This window comes from Prenolepis imparis, unplaced genomic scaffold, assembly GCF_030444845.1.
Source record: "Prenolepis imparis isolate NDT839.2.m4 unplaced genomic scaffold, iyPreImpa1.0 SCAF_7, whole genome shotgun sequence".
Classification (NCBI taxonomy): domain Eukaryota; kingdom Metazoa; phylum Arthropoda; class Insecta; order Hymenoptera; family Formicidae; genus Prenolepis; species Prenolepis imparis.
Window position 1 is genome coordinate 13,284,562 of NW_028141165.1, and position 21,761 is coordinate 13,306,322.

At 36.7% G+C, this 21,761-nt stretch overlaps 3 protein-coding genes across 12 annotated transcripts; 1 reads left to right on the forward strand and 2 right to left on the reverse strand.

The window, feature by feature from the left end:
- Window positions 1-84: 84 nt before the first annotated feature.
- On the reverse strand, window positions 85-16,126 carry LOC145939135 (ankyrin repeat and SOCS box protein 16). 4 transcript variants are annotated; one of them, XM_083043322.1, is made up of 6 exons: window positions 4,789-5,596; window positions 4,291-4,343; window positions 3,119-3,462; window positions 2,718-2,958; window positions 2,380-2,623; window positions 85-2,023 (listed from the first exon to the last, which is right to left on the reverse strand). In XM_083043322.1, the coding sequence occupies exons 1-6, from the start codon at window positions 4,808-4,810 to the stop codon at window positions 1,470-1,472; spliced, it is 1,458 nt and encodes a 485-aa protein (XP_082899448.1). In that variant the 5' UTR covers window positions 4,811-5,596; the 3' UTR covers window positions 85-1,469. The 4 variants fall into 4 exon arrangements, with proteins under 4 accessions (XP_082899448.1, XP_082899451.1, XP_082899449.1 ...); XM_083043324.1 differs by lacking the exon at window positions 4,789-5,596 and adding an exon at window positions 6,015-6,296 and having other exon boundaries at window positions 87-2,023; XM_083043325.1 differs by lacking the exons at window positions 4,291-4,343; window positions 4,789-5,596 and adding an exon at window positions 15,985-16,126 and having other exon boundaries at window positions 86-2,023.
- On the reverse strand, window positions 7,574-20,381 carry LOC145939136 (uncharacterized). Of its 6 annotated transcripts, none has more exons than XM_083043326.1 (4): window positions 19,927-20,381; window positions 17,046-17,448; window positions 16,375-16,834; window positions 7,574-16,279 (listed from the first exon to the last, which is right to left on the reverse strand). In XM_083043326.1, exons 2-4 carry the CDS (start codon window positions 17,418-17,420, stop codon window positions 16,002-16,004), a joined length of 1,113 nt encoding a protein of 370 aa, XP_082899452.1. In that variant the 5' UTR covers window positions 17,421-17,448; window positions 19,927-20,381; the 3' UTR covers window positions 7,574-16,001. The 6 variants fall into 6 exon arrangements, with proteins under 6 accessions (XP_082899452.1, XP_082899453.1, XP_082899456.1 ...); XM_083043327.1 differs by lacking the exon at window positions 19,927-20,381 and adding an exon at window positions 19,237-19,903; XM_083043330.1 differs by lacking the exon at window positions 19,927-20,381 and adding an exon at window positions 18,876-19,224.
- Window positions 20,382-20,434: 53 nt separating this feature from the next.
- Window positions 20,435-21,550, forward strand: Rpii15 (RNA polymerase II subunit RpII15). Of its 2 annotated transcripts, XM_083043334.1 has the most exons (4): window positions 20,436-20,572; window positions 20,862-20,909; window positions 21,058-21,245; window positions 21,404-21,539. In XM_083043334.1, exons 3-4 carry the CDS (start codon window positions 21,117-21,119, stop codon window positions 21,479-21,481), a joined length of 207 nt encoding a protein of 68 aa, XP_082899460.1. In that variant the 5' UTR covers window positions 20,436-20,572; window positions 20,862-20,909; window positions 21,058-21,116; the 3' UTR covers window positions 21,482-21,539. The 2 variants fall into 2 exon arrangements, with proteins under 2 accessions (XP_082899461.1, XP_082899460.1); XM_083043335.1 differs by having other exon boundaries at window positions 20,435-20,900; window positions 21,404-21,550.
- The last annotated feature ends 211 nt before the right edge of the window (window positions 21,551-21,761 follow it).

The window sequence follows — 21,761 nt, forward strand, 5'->3', positions numbered from 1 at the left end:
ACAAAGCACTTTATACGCGTCTTTACTTTATCTGTCTCTTTTCTCTCTATTCTCTCTATGTCAAATAATAAATTACGGAATTACTGACATTTGCGCTCAATAGATATATACAAGCTGCAGAAACTACGAGTTTCCTGCTTATACGAACAACGTAATTATTGCCAAAAGTTTGACGTAAGTTAGGGTATTGAGACTGTTATTTCGAGGATAGTGATAGTGCATAAATCATTGTTGTTCTCTCTAGCTAACATTCTACACATCGTGGCCAAACAGACATACACACATTCGATCACATACATATATATACGGCCTTCTTAATCAAGCACACACGCTATAATCACGCAGATTGCATTCCAGTTCAAACTTTTCCTTTATTTTTTTGTACATATAAAGTATATATTGAGCGTATATATAATTATATATACAAAGGTACAAAAGTTAATCACCTTGTGTTCGATTATATCAGAAGAAATTCTCTGTTTGTCGCTCGAGGACAAATATATGGCGATGGATAATTTGGCTCTGTAATTTCGAGAATTGAAAAACTCCGAAATTAGAAATTCAATGTAATTCGCATATAAAATTTCGGATAAACTGGCTGTCGTGATATTTATTCGTGCGTTTGAATAACGAAAGTACTTCTTTTGTATCACTTCTGTCGCGAACAATTCTTTTTCTCACGTACAGAAAAAAGTAAAGAGAGTATATGCATATAAAACATACATTTGACACGATTAACAGGTATATGTAAAATATATACATATATTGCTGGTGTCTATAAACTAGATTATATATATCACGTTGCTCGCCTTTATACGCGTCGTGCAAAAATAGAATACTAACAAGTAGAAATAGGAGGATCATGCCTCAACAGCCTTATTATTGTACTCAACGAACTGACATAGATACATGATAGCAAAATATTTTATATTTTCGATTTCGATGACTTTTAAAAACGGTTTTAACAACCATCAACTTTAATATAATATCAAAAAATTGATACTACATTTAGGCAACACTTGATATTTACGACTTTCTTTTGTATCAAGTCCACGATTTTGATGTAACTGAGCTCCGAAATGCAAAAAAGATATTACATTAATTGAAATTTTTAGACAATTTAAATAGATTTGATTGCATGATTTACACTTCTACCGAAACAATATTTCATATAATAATGTATACATGTGTACGTGTATGTGTAGTTGTAATTATTCACAAATTAATAAAAATATTGTCAAGCGATAAAATTTTTTTTTTACAAATATAATATTAATATATAAAATATAATTCATATAATATTAAAGGTCGCCTATATGGATTCGTTTTGCATTTCGCAGCTTCAGTTGTGGCCTAGCACTAGCCCAAGCATGGAATATAAGAATACCGGACCTTTGAAATTATCCGGAAATCCAAGGAAAATATCGCCAACAAATACCTCTCCTTCTTCCTCTCGATTCATCCTCTTGTTAATAAAAGTCGTAAAGAAGATAACGGTGCAACGACTGCGGTAGCTGCAGCTCCCTGACGATCTTGGGCACCCTAGTGCCGCAAAGCCTGCGAACTATCAGTCTCGCCTGATGAGTCAACGGCAACGGGGTCCTGGCCGCCTCCATCACCAGGGCCTTCTGAGCGTCCGTCAGACTGCTGGACCGTCGTATCATGCAAGGATCGAAGCTCTCCGCCGCCTCCAGCAGCGCGCGCAACAGCCGCGGTTTGTCGGCCGTATTTTGCAGAGAATTGAGGATACCATGCGGATCGCGAAACTGCGTCTTGATCACCACTCGGGCGCCGTACTTGAGCAGCAACGCCACAATCTCCACCGACGGGTTCTCGTTCGAAGCGACGTACTCGGCGAGTACCGGGCGCAGCGCCGGGCCGTCGTCGCTACGGATCACCAGGTTCGGGTCGGCCCCGCGTTCCAGCAACATGCAGAGGATCTCCAGCCGATTCGGGATGTTATCCGCGCACGCCACGTGTAGCGGCGAGCCGATGATCGGCGACGTGGCGTTCACGTCTGCGCCTGTATGAATCCAATTTTTCAGATTAAATTCTATACTTATACACATTCAGTCTTATAAAAAATTAGATTAAATTATTTTTATTTAAAAATATATAGAAAATTTTAGATTGATTTATTATTGCGATTGAGACATCGTCCAACAGTCTTGGCTGACACGATAAATCACAGAGGGGAATCTATCTGTGCAAGCGCGAAAGTAAAAGAAAGATAAGAGTTAAATCGAGGAATGGCATCGATATATCAACGCGTGGATATTCGGCACGCAACGTCCTTCGGATGCCATGCGATTCGGCCGTATGCCAGCAGGTATTATATGATATCGCGGGACAATCGTGTATGATATCGCAATAACTCGCCTGCTTGGAGCAGCATCTCGACGATTGACAGGTCTCCCTTGAGTATGGCCAGGTCCAGGGCCGTCGGTTTCTGATAGTCCGGTCCGAGATCCAGCCGGGCGCCCTGCTTCAGCAGCAGATTGATCACAGCCGGATCACCGCCGAGGATCGCGTAATGCAACACCGTACGATAATCGTGTCTAGCGTCTGCCATCGCGTTCACATCCGCCCCGTAGCTCAGTAGCAGAAGCACCGAAGCTATACCCTGTAACAATTGTTAAAATAAGTTTACGGAAATATATACGAAAGATTCGAAGAGAAAATAATGCATTATTTTCGGTCGTTCGATTATTATTAACCTGCGGCAGTCTGGCAGCCTTCATGAGAGGTGTCAACCCGGCGCGATCTCGCGTGTTCGGATGAGCGCCGAAGGCCAACAGCAACTCCATGCATTCCAGATCCAGCGGTGACACTAGATTAATCTCGGAGCCGAAGAAGTACCTCTTGTTCGGATTAGCGCCAGCCTCGAGAAGAATCCTCGCAACCTCGACGTGGCGGTTCCTCAGGGCCAGACGTAGCGGTTCGTCGCACAACATAGTTCTGAGACGAAAAACAACGAATTATTTCTTAAGTCTTTTCTTTCTACAAACTTATATAGTTAAGTATCTTTATCTCTCAGCTAACTTTCTACGATTCTTCCAGAATATTAGATATGCTCATCAGCAATGGGTATACATTGCTGATCGAAGCTGAAACGTACCTGGGGAAGAGTTCCCCGGTGTCTTGCCGGTGGTCCACCTTGGCGCCATACTTGAGCAGCAGTTTCACCAGGTCCAGGTAGCCGTGCTCGGCGGCGAGATGCAGTGCAGAGTAGCCGCACTCGTCGGTGGCGTCGATGTCGGCTCCGCGCACCAGCAACAGTTGGGCGGCCTCGGTGTAGCGTTGCCAGACGGCATAGTGCAGGGGCCTGAGACCCTGGGTGACGGGCTCGTTCGGCTTGGCACCGCAGGCGAGGAGGATGCGAATCTCGTCGAGCGGCTGCAGCCGTATTATCGAGTCGGCCAGCTCCCGTTGCAACGGGTTGGCGATGCACTCGGTCGGCATCTACATGGCGTAATGCACAGAGATATATAGAGATTAGAGAGGCAAAGGGAGAGAGAAAAAAAGAAAGATTACATCATGCATTCGCGTATTGGCAGGAATCGCCAAGGATTTATAACGAGACAATACACGACGACTTTTCGATACGTAATTCTTGGTCGAGACTGTTCGCCGAATTTATTATTTCATTTCCATTAATAGCAGTGAATGCTGAGATGGGTTTTCTACAAAAGAGGGGAACCGAAGAGCTGCCCAGGAAAGCGTGCCAATTTTCAAAGAAATTAGGGACGTTTATATAAAAACGTTTTTTTTTTTTTTTTTACTAAGTGTTATAAAATTGATTCACTATTTTTATAATAATATTAATATATTGAATTAATATTAAAACATATTTTTATACAGTTTAAATTTATTTTTGTCTCAATAAGTTACTTATTCTTTTGCTGAAATATGACGTTTCTGATAAATTTGGCGCTCTTGCAGATAATTTATTTTTATAAATTACCTTTTAATTATTTATAATTTAGATTCAGTTAATTAATATCGACGTTGGCAATTCTTAATGTTTCTCGTCTGTATAAAATTGTTATAGACATAAAACGTTCTCTCTCATGAGATTTGCATTTCATTGATATCGAAAAATACATTGATGGTAAAATATAAAACGATGCATAATAAGGACCGAGTAAAAATTCTTAATTAAATCTTGTTAGATTCATACACGTTCTGTGTGATTTTGGGATATTCGTTTGAGAAAAATCTTTCGCAAAGACGAAAGAATCATGCGACATGCATTACCATAATGTGCTTTTATTACACATTGATACGCACTTTAATAGCGAGTCTGATTTGCCTTATACGATGAGCAAGGAAATCCGATAAATCTGTAATATAAGAAGATAAGAAGATTAATAAGAAACTGATAGATTACAGAGTGTAACTCTCTCACAGTATTACAATATTAGAAAAGTTGCCTAATTGTGTAAGACTTGCTCTGATAACTAATTAAAAAAAGAAATGTAATGAATTATATATTAATAAGAATATATACGTATTGTAATTCTTTTGTAAAACATCGCGAATTTTGCGATCTTTTCTATTATAATCCTGCATGGCTTAAATTACTATAATTACACAAATAAAATTACAAAAGGATTTATATATAATAAGAGAAGAATAAAAAATATAAATATGTAGATTAAAAAAAATTGCACGTGTATAAATAAATTAATATAAAAAATTATAACACAAAATCACAAAATATAAATATACGGATTCTAAAAAAATTAGGAAAAATGTGTATAATGCAACAGGTGTAATAGAAAAGACCTCGATTCCCGATCCCGGACATGACTGATAGATAATGTGTTATCGTTTAAACGCAGCCGCAAAGATTTTCCTCCAACGATGATCCCGCAACGTGTCGTTTACGATTTGGCTGACGATAAGTGAGTAATGCAATCACGCTGCTTCTCGCATCGAGAACTTCACTGACGCGCGTCACGAGTAGCAGAAGCTCTGCCAAGAAGACGGCGCAATTTTGGCGATGATGCCGGAAGTCTCGTGGCGCGTCGAGAATCACGCAGTCTGCTCCTTCGTGCGAAAGCAATAATATTCGCGAGACCTTTTTCTTCTTGAATGAACGTCAATAAATTCGTTTCTAGATCAATCTCTCGCTCATCCTTCATATCGCTTCTTCATTACACAAATTCCAAATAAATGTAACGACGTTTCGAATCATTTTCTCCCAATTTGAGAAAATTCATCTAATAAATGCAGTCTAAGATCTTGTCGAGTTCTTAAAAAAAAGAATGCGTGTGTAATTTTAATTTTTTGGCAATTTTGTACGATTAAATTTTCCGACTTTTCTCAATGATCGCTTAAAAATTTCTCGTATAACACATATTTGGCATACATATTCTTAGATTGCTCGCAAGATCAAGATTGATCGAATCAGCGTAACGGCGCAAAAGAGTCGATATTTCCTGCCAATTTTCACCTCATATATCCGACTATTGTAAATATTTAGCCTGGATTGATGCAAGATCTTGATAATATCGCGCAATTCGATTCGATATGCTTTATATACTTTAATAAATATTAAAAAGAAAGCAATATACTTCTAGATACCTGTGACATATCGCGAGATTGAGATTTTTGTCAAAAAATATTATACATGAATTTACATTAATATATATGAAATATATTTACTATATTAGTAATATTCAGTTATTTTAAATAATTATTATATAATAATACCATTGATAATATATCAACTTTCAGAGAAATTCAAACAAGAAAATTAGGATAAAATCAAGAAATACTCCAAAATAATTTCTTGACATTTTATACCTTTCGATTTTGCATCAATCAGGAAATTCTCATATCGTGCCGAGAAATTTTGTCCTGTGAGAATATCCTTTAGACAACTCTTTATGTCACTAATGCCTTATTAATTCTTGGATTGTACGAGCGACGAAAGACCAACGGCGACGATCGTGCATCCGCAATTGTGCGTGAACTTGACATTTCCCACCGCTTTATTGTTTACTCACGTCGAAGATAGTGCGGTGCTCCAGCATGAAGAAGAGAACGATGTCACGAAAACTGCCTTCTTCGTCGGGCAATCTGGTCCTATTTAAAGCTTCCGACGAAACGGCGCGATTCGCCGCCCGAAAATAACACAAAGAGACGGCGCGGGAGTTTGCGCATGTGTGCGTCTTCTCTGTCTGCTACGCAATTTTTGTCTTTTAGCCGCGTAGGGTTTGGAAGGAGCTTCCCTTTTTCTCTCACCTGTCGATTTTTCCACAAACGTCATCGTGTCGATCCCTCGCCGAGGATTCGCTCTTGTCACGTGCGTTTGTTTTGAAAATTGTTCGCAATTTTCGTTTTGACGCGTGTTTTGACAACGCAGAGAGTCGCGATAAAAATTCGCATTTCCACGAAATTGCGCGACAATATATATACAAAGGATACGCAAATCGCAGAATAATTTTTTACAAATTAAAAAATGTACATAAGATGACTTATGATTCTAAGAATGACATTAAATTTACTACATGCAAACAAAAATATTATATACATCTTAATTACGCGCCTGTCAAAATAATTAAAATGTTGATGAATTTTTCAAGACGCTACTTGAAGAATTTGTTTACAACAATGGCAAATAACATTTTAATGTTAATGACAATAAAATCGTTTAAAATTTCTACTATTTTGGCGAAAATAATGATAAAGTGTATGCTAATGCTCCTAAATGACAAAGTTTTGAATTGTACAAGTTAATTATTAAAGTTACCAATCATTTGTGATAAAAATTTACGGCTCGATATAATCATTATTATTTACAATGCTATACATATCTGTGACACGTGGAGATGTACATACTCCACGTGCCAGCACACACAAAGAAATTTCCCCACCCCGTCTCGTTCTCCACCGAGCATGCAATAGTGGAGCAACAACTCTCTCTGTCTCGTTGTCTACAACTACGTCTTTTGGAAAGTTCACTGATCCTGCGATCCGAAATTAAACCAAACTCCGATTTCTCTGAATTTCTTCGACTTTTGTTGCACCGCGCAAATTCTGTCAAGAACATTCGCGGAGCGGTGACATTAAAGTCAACGAGAAGAGAGGACCAACAAGAGAATTTTCCACATGGGAAATTTACAATTTACATTTACATTTACAATTACTTTACAGAAAATAATGCGCTTAAGAAATTCTTTAGAAAATACAAAGAAAGTTCGACAGCATTCGTATTACAATAATTTTAGAATCTTTTTTTATTATAAAGAGATGAGATGCAATAAATAAAAAAAACTGCTTATAAGTATAATCGTTTATACATTTTTCCCATTACGAGAAAAAGTAATTATCGTCTTCCTGAAACAGACAAAGGCGGCATTTCGATTACATTAATCCTCGGGATTATAGAAGAAAAAAAAAAGGGGGGCGGGCACATTTTTTAGCAGTACTTTTATTAGGAAATACTTTTGCACTTATTAAATGCGCCTTATATTCATAATTAATTTTAATTATAATTATTGTTATAGCATTGTCCTATCTCTCTACTTAGAAGCATGCTTTCACTAACACATGGTACACGATCTTAAAATTATAAGCAATTTTTTTTTCTCGTCCCTTAAAAATACAGCTTACAGTACGTAAATTAAACAACAATACTTGATGAATGTCACAATGCCGACAAATGCGCAGAGTTTCGAATTACAGTTCCTCATAGCTTTTTCGAGAACGTCATGTAATGAAATTCTTCGGGTATCGTGATTAAGGTCAAATAAAAAAATCGTCAAAATGAGGATGAGGGGGAGGGTGGGGAAGAGGGAGCGATGGTGCATCGTCCGGACTGCGAGGACGATTGCTTTGACGCGACTCTTTGTTGCTTGGGATTACTGGACAACTCATCCAATATGTATATGTATATATATATATCGCTTATATAATTATATAATTTTATATAATTAAGTCTAGATCAGTTAAGGATTTTATGACAGAATACGAATCATATATATATATGGATATTAATCGTTAAAGTAAAATAATGATAATTATTATCTGATTATATGTGAACCTCGGCAATAAACGTAGTATATTTCCTCGGCGCACATACTTTCACCTCTCTTTTTTTTTTTTTATTTTTACTCTTACTCTCGGAAGTCAAAGTTACTTTCAAAAGTACTTCAATACACGCAGTTGTCCATTAAGACATATCCTTTGTTGCGCCAAAAAAAATTTCTTTCGGTCTCTTTCTATCTTTCTTTCCGACGCAACTCTCTGATCTACCTACGCACAAAAATCTCATTCTCAAATTACACACTTAACATTGTCGTTATAATTACTTTTTTTACTTGCATACTTTCTCTCTCTCTCTCTCTCTCTTTCCTCTTTTGTCGTATAATGCACGTAGTGTGCCTTTCTATATAACAATACGACACCCGTAACCACTTTTATAAAGATCTTCACACCTGATTTTACATGAGAATTATAAAAGCTGGTTTGTTACGATGAGCAAACCAAACGGCACGGTATATTTTGCGAATATCTAATTATGCGAAACGAATTCATTCCGTTCCTACGCACCTCATCTTCTGTACTTTGTGTACAGAAAATACATCGCATACATGTATGTATGCATGTATATATGTGTATATATATATATATATATGTATAGTGTGTATGGGTATGTGTGTGCATCTGTGTCGTATTTTCGCATACACATGCGTGTCTTTCGCCGTATTACACTGAATCCGCACGCTTCGGCGTCCCATCATTCAGAATGCCATCATACATCGATACCAAATGATTCTAACAAATCCGTACACAAATCGTCGCTCTATCACCGGCATCTTCATATTCTAAGCGTATTAATCATGCTGTATCCCGCAAAATCGAATCTATTCGCTAACGCGATGCTAATTCAATGCAGAGATGCTATCCATATTCGAAACATTTGGCGTGGGCAACATTAAACACGCGCTAGCAACTGCTGTGTATAGCAAGACAATTCGTTATATGATGTTAAAAGGTTTCCTTGAGACACACGCATTATTATTTTTCGAATGCGAAGATTAACAAAGAAATCGCGAAAGAGAGCGAAAATATTCATGAAATATGAATATGTGTTAGGATTCCCCCCTGATCCTTTATTGACGTCATACTGAATTATAATGCCAGAAGAAAATGTCAAGTAACTAACAAATCAACATGAACGTATCTTATGTTATCGCAGATAATGGCAATAAATACTCCGTTTATCCAGATGTACCAGGAAATTTACATAACATTAGTTATATATTCGTTATATCACCGATCATGTCTTCTTATGAATAATACTTGATTATGAGTTTTTGTAAAAACACAGAACGAGATAAATTTTTTTTGAATGAGAACACTCATGTTCGATGATAAAATATGCCGACAACTCTCATTTTAATTTGTGAATTAATAAACAGCTAAGTAAATCTTGGTCAATCATCATAAGGTCCATTTTTGTTAAAAAAATGAGCTATACATGCATTTATTAATACAGGATAACAAAAAGGAGAGTTTTCGTCGTATTTTACTAATCTACATCATCGAGCACGAGTGTGGTAAATAAAATCCCTTACTTCAATTTTCACCTCTAACGTGATAATTTAGTATGACGTCAATAAAAATGCAGTAGGTTTAACACGCGTCAAAATAAATCTTGAATACAAGTTTTCGAGAACAACGCAAGATATACATTTGTGTAGTAATAATAAGTGTGACTATATTCTACAGGATACTTAAGGATCTAAGGATCCGTTAAAAAACGGATGCAGTCGAAGGCTTTCGCATATTTTGCGATTATGTATAATACTGGGATCGCGCGTGCTTCGGACAAGTCGCGCGAAGAGAAAACTGAGTAACTGACAAGTCTTACGGAGAACGATCCAAGAAGAGAAACGGCGGCGGTTCAATGTAATATGGCACACACTCCTGATACATCCATATAAAGCTCTAGTATATAATCCATATTTTAGACTTATTACTGCTCTTACGTAATCTACAATTATAGAAAATTGAACTTTTACAAGTTTGTTGTCCCTAGAGAATCTTTTAACATAAAATGCACCTACATATTTAACCATTAAACATTATCGCACACAAATTTTAGTCGCAAAGAGGCAAGCAACTATATATGTTACCGATCTTTTAGGAAGAAAACTAACATATAGAATGTAATTGTTGTTATTATTGTTACGCTTTCCGACGTAATACAGAATATTAATGGTCAAATTAAAAATAGAATAACTCCACAAAAATAATCTCGTGAAATATTTCGGTGCATGTTTAATTATTTAGTTTTTTTTTTTTTACTTAAAAATTGCGCACGCTCGTTAGCTCGCATGCAAAGTATTACATCGGAAAGTTCACATTATGTTTTTTACAGCTGGTACATAGCTGTATCTATCACTACAATAATAATCCAAATCACTAATAATAAAAACTTAAGCTAAAAACGGGATTGTATAAAAATACTTACTTATACGCATCATATTATAAATTTATATAGTCACACACGTAATCATATATATAATCCAAAAAATAACAAAAAAATTATCGTATTGATTACGCAATTACAGATCTCATAGGTATGTTTATGTGTGTTTTCAATTGCATTGTCTATTTAATTCATTAGATATTCTCGGTAACTGTAAAAAAAAGACTTAAACATAAGTGATTCGAGGTTCGATCGATTCTAGAGTTATGATTCTATCTACAAATAATAATACCATCGTAAAAACGGAGAGACCAAAGCGATACGGTTGTAATTAAATATAATATAAACTGCCTCAAAATGGCTACCTATTTACTGCTATTAATAGTTGCTATTATGATAATAGTTAAGTATCGTTCATACTTCTTTGATTGTGATTTAGTTACATACTTTAAGACATTATGATACACATGTGAGTATGACACGGATTTCCACTAAAAATATTTGTTAGATACGCTGAGCATTAATGACTTAAGCACTGTACTAAATTCACATAAAATGTATTGTATGTATTATTAGAAAACTAATTATTTTTCATTGGTTTGAAATACTGGTTTAATAGATCCGTATAAAATCTTTGTCAACTGGAACTCTTAGAACAATGATTTACACGATATATACTGATTCCTCGTTGGAAAGAATGCTATATACGAGTAAGTCATTACAGTTCAATTGTCTTTCAGTTACTGGACATTACAACAGGCAACAATTGTAAGTCGTGCTTTTTAATTCGCGTTAACATACATCACAATGTCCAATATATGCGACTAATTTTTCTTTTCTCTCCGATATATCGTGAAACACAAGTAGAGAAATAACCAATCAATTACGTTAAATATGTAATAATCGCATTAAAAAAATGAAATAAATGAGAATAAATACAATTATGTAAGATCTGTGACATATGTTTCGATTAAATGTTCAACTTTAGCTTCTTGAAAACGTGTTTTATCGTCAGTCGGATGGCAGCAGTCTTACTGCAACCGATAGAAGCTCTAACAAGCTTTCTAAGTTAGATTAGTTTCTTCCTTTACATGTATCTTTTGTATAATATTGTCTAATATAAATAAATTAATGATCCAAGGGTATGAGGCCAGAGAAAGGCAGTTACACACTCTAAGTGATAGAGATAAACTTTATCCTCTATATGTGTTATTGTTCATGTCCGCTTTAGTTTTGTATCTGGCACTCTTTCCTATTTTAGGCTGCTTCTCAGTTTTAACTGTCATTTATTTTGCTGGATTATTGCGTTGCATGGAAAAATATGGCTTTATCCAAATGCTATGTAACAAAGGCAATACATCGTACAATTACAATTGTATGCGCGCCACAGTTGTTGTCATACAATTAAACATCTTTGAAAAGGCAGAACTGGCGTTTGTAAAAATAACGGAGAACTCGACGTTTCACCGCCGATTTTTACAAACACCAGAGTATGATTCTTATCATCAATTACAAATGCTGTTATTTGTACACTAGCATGTAAAAAGCATTATACACTACGTCATGATCATTTATCTCTTGTGATGTTTAACAAAGCTAAATGGTAAACTTCGAATAAATACCAGGTTTCTCTTACTGCATAAGTTATCATGAAGATATATATAGAATAAAGAGGCAGAAAGAAGAAACCTTTCCCGACAAAGTGCCTACAAAAATATTTGTATAATAGATTGAGGATTGCTGTGTCTAAGACTTTTAAAAATCTGGTTATGTTAGCCACGTGTTACCAGTCTTAAACATAGTGACTACTAATCGACATGTTCATGGACAAGTCCTGTCTTTCTACAATTGTATACATTTTTTTGATCTTTAAGCATCACTGGTGCAGGATATACAATGTGCAGTAATCGAAATCTTTTATTTCCCGTAGAGGGCTCATTTAAAATATAGATGTGTGTATACAGATGCCACAGCAACTTAACGAGATAAGCTTCACACTGTGAATCATATAAATATGATTATATAATAAAAAATAACTTATATGCTACAAAATGTCTTCCCGTCAAAATATTTCAAGGCCATTAAAAAAATATCCATTATATGACATAGTCAATTTTCTCCTTTTTCTCTGTTATTTTTTTATCTTTTCTTTTTTTTTCTGAACTGTACTTTGTAAATCTGTTTCTCGCTATGAGCGACATTGATGTAAGATCCAAACCATATTAACTTCATACTATCCATATATGCAGGCTAAAGCTACATTGGTCACTAAGTAGAAGAACGGAACACGGCTGAAAATTAACCATATGCGCAACGTTCGTCCACAGCATGAAAAAATTGTCTTTTGTATCTATAATATATCTATATTCTATAGAACATTTGTCTCATCATTATATATCTTATTAAGTGCGCTTATGTATACATGAATCCTGCGTATAAAAAAAGGTCTCAAAATAATAAAATGTAAAACAGAATTAGTTAAATGTACACTCTAATATTTTGATCTTTAGCATCATTTCTTTGGCTAGTTCTACATTAGTCGCAGTCGCAGTAAGATTCTTACAACTGCGTCTAATGTAGAACCAGCCTTTCATAGTGTCACTATATAATGCAAGTACACTTATAAGTATGGAATCACATTATTATTATCAATGTTATTATAATTCATAATGGATCAAAGTTCTCGCGCAATGTGCTATATTTTATTTGATCTTTAACGTACCCCCCTGGTAACGTGGCTTTTATATTTTGTTCCATAATGTGCCCTGATACATTACAAAGTATAGCATATTCAATAATATAATAACACCACATATCTTTGTTATTAAAACGAAAAGGCTCTGATATATAAATACAAATTCAGATAGAAAACAGATTAATAAGCGCAGAAATTAGGCGCAACTTATTTTTAAATTCTTCTTCTTTAATTAAACGTTACTTCCGTTAGTGGAATAATTTTCGCGGAGGAAGAGATGATGACGATCCGTCACCACATCTTCGCAATCTTGACTAAGGCTAACTAAGGATTAATAACTAACTCTAACTCTAACTCGTTCGTGCTATCTTTAAGCTTTGTGTCCACGATACTAGAAATCGGTCCGAGTTCTCGATTCAAGTTCTCGAATAGAAATAGTTGTACATTGACGACTCTAGATGGCTTTAGTCGAATATGTAAAAAAATAAAGAAAAAATTATTAAAAGTTATGAAAATTACATTTCTATTGTCCAATGTCACGTTCACCAACATTTATTAGCTATTTATAAAATAATAATGTTGATAACAAGAAATTAAATTGATATAAACCTAGCAATTATAAAGTTTGAATAAAGAAATGATATATTTTGATATCGAAAAATATCATGTTTGAACTAGATTTCTTTATAGCGATAACATTCTTGAAATTTCGCGATTTCGAAATTTTAAATGATATACTCTATACACATTTCTCATCTGCGACCCGTTTAAAATAGTTTTGGTGTATGTTATAATTTCTATTCCACACTAATCACGTTACACAACAGGATTCACTATATCCTCAGTTGCTTACGCCTAAACGGCATATTGTCCATTTATCATTGTTTTCTCACAGCAATGCTGTTTATTACATGGACTTGTAAATGGATGCGTATTTCAATTTTTTAGTCTAGATAATGAACAGAATTACGCAAATCTGAATTTAGTTGTTTAAATTTGCATAGTGTAATATTATTATCGTAAAAAAAGAAAATTTGGTAAAAAATACTACAACTAAATATAACTATATAACTAAATATACACACACTCTACAACTAAATATTATAACTAAAAACACTATAATGTAAAATACTAAAAATACTAAAAATAATAATCGTTTAGTACTGGCTTTCTGATCCTCCGATCCTCCGAGAGAACTCGAGTTTTAAATATGTGAAATGCTTATTACCATTTACATATAATTAATGATGACGATTAATACCATACATGTTTTGTGATAAGACTACTGTAATTACTGCAATTGTATAGAAATCAATTTTTTCAGATTTCCCCACAATTCTGATAGCCATTTACTTGTTATACAAAATATAATATAAAGTCGTTATCCGAACAGTCCCAAATCTAGCGCGTCACTTTCGATTTTAAGATTTTTACACACTGCTGTGTATTTTATATAAGAACTGTGAACGTGAATCTCTATGTACAAGAAAAATCTCTTTTACAAAACCGTATAATAATCAATATAATTTGCATATAATTTATTTCGATTTTACAGATTATGCTAAACTCATATTCCTTGAACGCACTATACAAATACTTTAAATTTAATATAATGTAATAAAATTGATACAAATTAGGAACAGTCATTGTATCAAATAGTGCGTCAAAAATCAAAGAAATTGAATCGTAATTGGAAATGTAGTTAGAAGCATTTTTTAAAATCTATAAAAGGACATTGAGTTTGCTTAGATGCACTTTTTCTTTTTTTAAAAATTATATTTATATATTTAGCAAAGATATATAGAAATCCTGTAATCTTCCTACCCTTGTGTAATTCACGCACAATGGGTTCTGTGCGGTTTATTAATTTTTGTTCTACACGTTGTACACTTTGTACAGCTAATGTACAAATAAAGCAGAAATATCTTAGCCACTAATTTAGACACAATTTTCTGTAATCATCAAAATAGACGATTCAGATAGCTAATAAAAATTAGATATATAAAAAGGACTAGCAAGAGTCGGCACAGATTAGATGCAAAATAAAATTATTTTTAAATTCCTCTACTTATTTTAAACGTTTTGATCCTTCTAAACCATTCTCATCATATCAGAGCCGGACATCCTGACCTATATAACAAACAAATAGTACTAGACAATAAACAACAATAATTTGTTGCTTATTGTCCAATACCATTTGTTTATTGCGGAGATCAAAATGTGCGCTTTTTTATTCTCCTCTATCTCCTTGATATGCAGAAGATGATTCAAAGGAAGAACCAAACCATTCAAATTAAATAAAGAAGAATTTAAAAACAAGTTTGTTTCTCATTTCTATGCCTAGCTCTTATTAGCTCCTTTTCTACCTGAATTTGTATTTATATATCTTTGTAACTCTTGAAAAAAAATTTGAAAAATAGTCCATAAGGACACTGAATTCAACATAAATATGATATAAGGCATATGAATTTTTTAACTTAATGCTGTGTCCGAACTTTTACATATGGTATATTTTTATATACAAGGAGCGGAGCTGTTCAAGACACAAATTATATCTCTATCACGTATACGCGGTCGATGATAGCATAAAAATGCGAAAATACATTTATATGCTGTAAATATAAAAGTCTTGTAAATCAACGCACAAAACATATCGCTGTGCCGTGAAAGAATAATGAAATGCAAACTGAAAGAAAAAAAAAATAATAGTAATATAAAATATAAATAAAAATTCTCTGTGCGAGGGAATTAAAAGTATATTGACGAGACGCGGTCTGGAACAGCTCTATGAATACGGCGATAAAAAATTTGTTCGATTGAAAACTGAAGTCTAAAAACTCACTACTTCTTTGTACAGCACTACGGTAGGCTGGAATTTAGGCTCTCCGGCAAACGGTAATTCATCATATGATACGGTGGACTGGCTGGACTACCCGGTTGACTGTTCATGCCGAGGTTGCTGGAGCCACGACCGCGTTTTCGCCTTTGCAGGATGCCCTTTCTGACCATATAGAATCGAATTGTGCTGATCGGTATCTTGTACTTTTCCGAGGCTACTTGAAATGTCATGCCGCGCGACACCATATCCGAAGCTAGCTTGAGTTCTTCTTCTGAACGTCTTTGTCGTCTCTGATAACCTTTAAAGATACGCAAAAGATGTTATTACATCTAACTTACACGAGCGCGTCAAATATCCATATCTAGAAGAATGATGAGAGATAAAGTTGCTCACCTTCGATTGCAGGAAAAGGGCTGCTAGGATTGCAATTACTACTAGGTACCATACTAATGGAATATGGTTTAACAGTTTCAGACTGCTGAGTGAACTGCTCGTCTGGTTCCATTTTCACCATACCCTGAGTTTCAGTGAGAGTCGCCTCACAAGCACTTAAAGCCTTCTCTAGATGTTGCAATGCTTCGCTGTGTTCCATGTTTACAAAGTTAGTAGAAGGATTAGGATTGTGTGAGACAGGGGTAATGGTGGACGAATTGTTCCCTGTACTAGTCGCGGCCATTGTCGAGCAGAGGAAGTCAGAGGTACTTCCATCATTAGATGAAGTATTATCTTTGAAATTAGTAGTGTCATTGTGTGGAGTTGGTGTAGACGGGGTGACAGGTGCGTTAGAATCACACGATTGTGTATTGCTCTCATTCGACGAGTTATCGCATCCCTGAGTAGATAAGCCACGAACCTAAAAAATATATGAGTAAAAATGACATTCCTTTGTGTAAAAATGTAGAATTAAATGTAGTCCCATGATTCCTGGATATTTACATTTTATATACAAGTTTTATACAATGAGATAAAAGGAGTGAAAAATATAAAGAATTATGTGAAAAAAATAATCTGTATACCGAAGATATCGTTAGGTAGATGTAACGTATGCATGTAAAACCATGTACCTGCAAAACTTCTGCCGCTTGCATCAATGTAGCAAGTTGCTGTTGCTCGACATATACCTCCCCACGGTACATAAATTCGACCAAAGCTTGAAGTTCCCACATCTTCATGTCCCTCAAGAAGATAACAGGATGAGTACATGGTATCTCTAACAATAAGCGTTCCAAATAGTCGCTGCAGGCGGACAACACGACTTTGTGACACTTTATCGAGCCTCCGTCGCAAGCCAGAGTCACATCCACAAACTGCTCCGAGCTCAGCAACTTTGGAAACGCACTGTGCATATTGGACTGGTGAGAATTCCAAGAGACGCAGAACTGCTGGCGATCACCTCCAGGATAATTGCCCGCATTGGGCAAGTTACTCCCGGATTCCATGACTGCAGTTCAATGATAGACAAATCGCCTGTCAAAAGCAAAGTATTTCATTAAATTCACATCTTTTAAATCACCAAAAAAAAGTCATTCTAAATATAATATTGCGATTATCAGAATCATTGTACAATTACGCACATACAAAATACACTTTATAAGTAAAACTAAGGCGCAGAGTAAAAAAATATTGCAAAGACTCTTAAAATAACGTCTAAATCTTTTGCATCATCCGAATAATAATAATTGAACAAAGTGATACACATTTATAAAGCACTCGGTGGTAAAAAGAAATCAAAAATAAACGTGTGTAAAATGTTTATATAACAAAGAGACGCCACTGCGCTAAACTTTGAACAGAATCGGAGAAGAAACGCATCCATTGCCGCGGCAGGAAGGACTTCTTCTTCGAGAGCTATTTTTAGACACGTAATTAATGAAACAAATAATGAATCTAACGTTTCAGGGTCTAATTTACCGGGTCCGGGACTTTTTCGAGTACAGCGAGCACGCGGACGAACGATTTCTTTCAGTTATGAGAAAGGAAAAAGAAACATACGTATTACTTTTCATAAGTACTTTTCGGTACAGACTCTACGCACATCACCTGCATGCGGAGTACGTCATCGAAACAAAGACAAAGGGGGGTCTCGCGGGCTCGATTCGTCGCCGATTCGAAAAATCGACCGGAAATCGTTCGCGATCCCTCTCAAAAACACGTTCGAAATCCCGCGTTTCCGTTTCTACTCCGATATCACGCTCGACGAACAAAAGAGGCTCGACGCGGCTAGGTTAAACACGAGAAGCACGATGTCCGAGTTAAAAAAAAATTTACAATATGGCTGATCTGGGATATAACTCCAGGAACAACAATATCATGTATAACGCCTGAAACACCGAGGGAGACACACACGCATACACACACACACTCGCACACTCCTTCCTGACGCGACACACGAAATACACACGAACATTACAATTCCCGCGATTATACATCGGCGAGAAATATGAAACAAGCGATTTGATTTTTGAACGTTACCGCGATCGAGCGTAGCGTCGTCAGATCGATCGACAAACGGGCGCGGGGTGGAGGAGGGCGGAGGGAAGGAGAGAGAGAGAGAGAGAGAGATAGATAGATAGATAGAGAGAGAGAGAGAGAGAGAGAGAGAGAGAGAGAGAGAGAGAGAGAGAGAGAGAGAGAGAGAGAGAGAGAGAGAGAGAGAGAGAGAGAGAGAGAGAGAGAGAGAGAGGATGGCGGGTGCTGTCGATTTTTCGCGTGACGGTTCCTCTGTGACAGGACGGTCCTTTGGACGCGATCAAATCCGACAGCCGGACGATGCGCGTACATATATAAGCACGTCGGGCGAACGAGCGCGCGCACGCACGCACGCATTCACTCACACGAACAAGTATATAATAAAGAGGTAGGCACGCAATAGCGATGTAGAAGGAACAACGCGCCTTCGAGCCTATTATCGCCGCCGCCGCCGCCGGGCGGCCGCAACAAATGTCTGTCCTCCGATGTATCTCCGTCACGTGTGTCGGTGCCGAGTCGGTCGACGACGGGATATGAAGATAGTAGGACGAATTAAGACACGGGGCGAGTTTAATAATGTTCGCGGAGCGCGCGACTTCAGGATGAGCCGGACCCGTCTTTCCCTATGACGGCAATATAAAAACGGGATCTCTCTCTCTCTCTCTCTCTTTCACTCCCTCTCGCTCGCTTCCGTCTCTCTTTCTCCGCGGAAGAGACGGACGCGACGTCACCCCCCACAGGAACGCCTCCGGGCTCTTATAAATTTCACTATTCGTTCATACGTACGCGATGATATCGTGTGTGTTTGTATCGCGTCCGTTGTACTCGCGCTTGTATGTTGGCTTCTCTCTCTCTCTCTTTCTCTTTCGTTTTTTCTTCGCGCGCTCTTCCCCCCCGCACGGGAACGCCGAGAGCGTCGTGTCTCGGCCTCCTGGAGGAACGAACGATGCACAGGGAGATCACGATCCTCGAATTCGAGGAGACGAAGTACCCGATTGCAATCGCACTCGCGAATCTCTCCCGGATCGCTGCGTCTCGACTCGCGAGAATATCGCGTCGTTCGTGGGAAGAATCCCTTAAGAAAACATTCAGCCGCCGCGAGATTTGCACTATATAGATGGGGGAGAGAGACTCGCGGCCGGAAAAGGGGTGGGGGGCACCGAGAGACGGAGGACAGGGTGAGAAAGCGAGGTAGGGCCGGGGGGTTTCGGCCGCGTTGGTCGCTCTCTTTCTCTCTGTCACGTGTGTGTATGCGTGTGCATACGCATGTGTGTGTGTGCGTGTGTGCGTATACGTATACACCTAACGCGGATATCCTCCGCGAGCTGCTATATACGAGACGCTAGAGATTCCGGATAGAGAAGGAGAGAGGAGAGAGAAATAGAAAGAGAGAGAGAGAGAGAGAGAGCCCGGCAAGATAGACGAATAAAGAATAAACCGGCACCGTCGTCGTCCCCGACGTTGATCGATACTTACTCGACAAGCGGCCTAACCGCGTTACCGATGTGACGAGGTTTAACCGTACACACACACTCTATCATAAACTATCGCTAGAACTAAGTTAGCGTCGAGACGGTCTCTATCGCGCATCCGCTACTGCGCATCAAACTTAATGCCGATCTTCCGTCGTCGAGACCGCCAACATTCCTCAAGACGGGCTTCTTACTGGGTGATTGAGTGAACGTTTGTTTTTTTTTCTCTTTGCTGTAGCCAACATCGACGAATAATCGTGAGCGTGATTTTTTACGCGTGCATAGTCTCGCGATTTAATTTTTTGACACCCACGTGCACGAACGCGTCGACGCGAATGGAACTATACGGAGGCTTCGAAGCGTTCGCGTCGACCAATCAGGAAGAGGATCTCTGCTCACTTTGCTCCGATTGGTCGAACCGATCGCCTCGAAGCGTCTCCCCGGCCGCGATATCATAGAAACTGGCCCGAGTTCATATTTAAGCAGCAGAGGTCGCTTCTCTTTGAGTGCACTTTCCACGCTCGTCTCATTTTTCACGCGTCACAGAAAATAAATAAAAAATAAAAATAAACAAAAAAGAATCACAAGACTCAATATTAGCTCTAATAAATGTAATCGAATTATGAGGAAAATGGAATTTGTTAATTGTGGTATATGATGAAAAATCTGACAAACGCGCTGCATAATAAAAATTACTTTGATATTACAAAGAAGTTTCTATCACGTTTTAATAAATGCAAAACGGGACTTGATATCAAAATCGCGTCTTCTAATTAGCTTATTACTTTTATCCGATCATTACCCTTATTCTTCCCCTAAATGAACCTTTCAGTGAATTTAATTAATTTTATCGATAATGGAACTTTTCAACAATTAAAGCTTATTTTGCATCATCTTATGATACGTGACGAAATATCTACAAGATAATTAAAATTACAGGAATAATATCGCGGATACAGCTGAAAGTAGAAATTGTAGGTTAGTCCTGTGAGTATCTCTGTGCAATTTTTTTTGTTTCCGTCTGTAATATATAGATTTTAAATTTTATAATTTTGATTTTTAAACAATACGAAAATTTATGAGTAGGATAGTTTTATATTATATGAAATAATTTTTAATTTTTTAAAATTTACAGGTAACGCATTGATATTTTACGATTCTTCAACTATTGTTAGTTAACTGAGGATCGCGATCATGTCGAAAATAACGGGCTATGACACGCACGACGACGGACCAGGATTCGTGGGTATTAGATTTTGCCAAGAGTGTAACAATATGTTATATCCTAAAGAGGATAAAGAGAACAAGGTGCTCATGTATGCAGTAAGTATGAGTGTGTATTGCGACTGTTTCCAGTAACAAACTATTAGTTGTAATTGTTTCTCTATTTAAACAAAAAACAACTTTGAATTATATCATCACATATATTAAATGAGAAAAAGATTTATTATATGCAAGAAATTGTTTCGTTTCCATTTCAGTGCAGAAATTGTGACTTTAAGCAACTAGCGGACAGCAATTGTATATATGTGAACAAGATCATGCACGAAATAGAGTGAGTTGAAAATAGATTTAAAAAATTGGTTAATATTTAAATATGTTAAAAGAAATGTGACAATTTTTAGTAAAGTTTGTACGTGCAAACAAGTATATCATCTTGTGCATAAATATGCTTGTCATACAAAATGATATGCTTTAAATGTAACAAGTTCTAAGCTCAAGATTAATTCATAGGCTTGCAGATATAATTTGTGAACTTGAAGATGTATGTGCTAGTCCCAAGAATCATCACCAGTGATTTATTTTAATAACTTAGTACTCTGCGTTGATACCACTGCT

Bases quoted from the DNA above. Each gene is read 5' to 3' on its own strand.
- LOC145939135 (XM_083043322.1), bottom strand. From the start codon at position 4,810: ATGTCCGGGATCGGGAATCGAG. The intron at 4,344-4,788 runs GTCTTTTCTATT...CTTATATTACAG, and splicing joins GTCCGGGATCGGGAATCGAG to ATTTATCGGATTTCCTTGCT. The intron at 2,624-2,717 runs GTTAATAATAAT...CAATTGTTACAG, and splicing joins AGGCTGCCAGACTGCCGCAG to GGTATAGCTTCGGTGCTTCT.
- LOC145939136 (XM_083043326.1), bottom strand. From the start codon at position 17,420: ATGGAATCCGGGAGTAACTTGCCCAATGCGGGCAATTATCCTGGAGGT. The intron at 16,835-17,045 runs GTACATGGTTTT...TATATTTTTTAG, and splicing joins AAGCGGCAGAAGTTTTGCAG to GTTCGTGGCTTATCTACTCA. The intron at 16,280-16,374 runs GTGAGCAACTTT...GTATCTTTAAAG, and splicing joins CCCTTTTCCTGCAATCGAAG to GTTATCAGAGACGACAAAGA.
- Rpii15 (XM_083043335.1), top strand. From the start codon at position 21,117: ATGTCGAAAATAACGGGCTATGACACGCACGACGACGGACCAGGATTC. The intron at 21,246-21,403 runs GTAAGTATGAGT...TTTCCATTTCAG, and splicing joins ACAAGGTGCTCATGTATGCA to TGCAGAAATTGTGACTTTAA.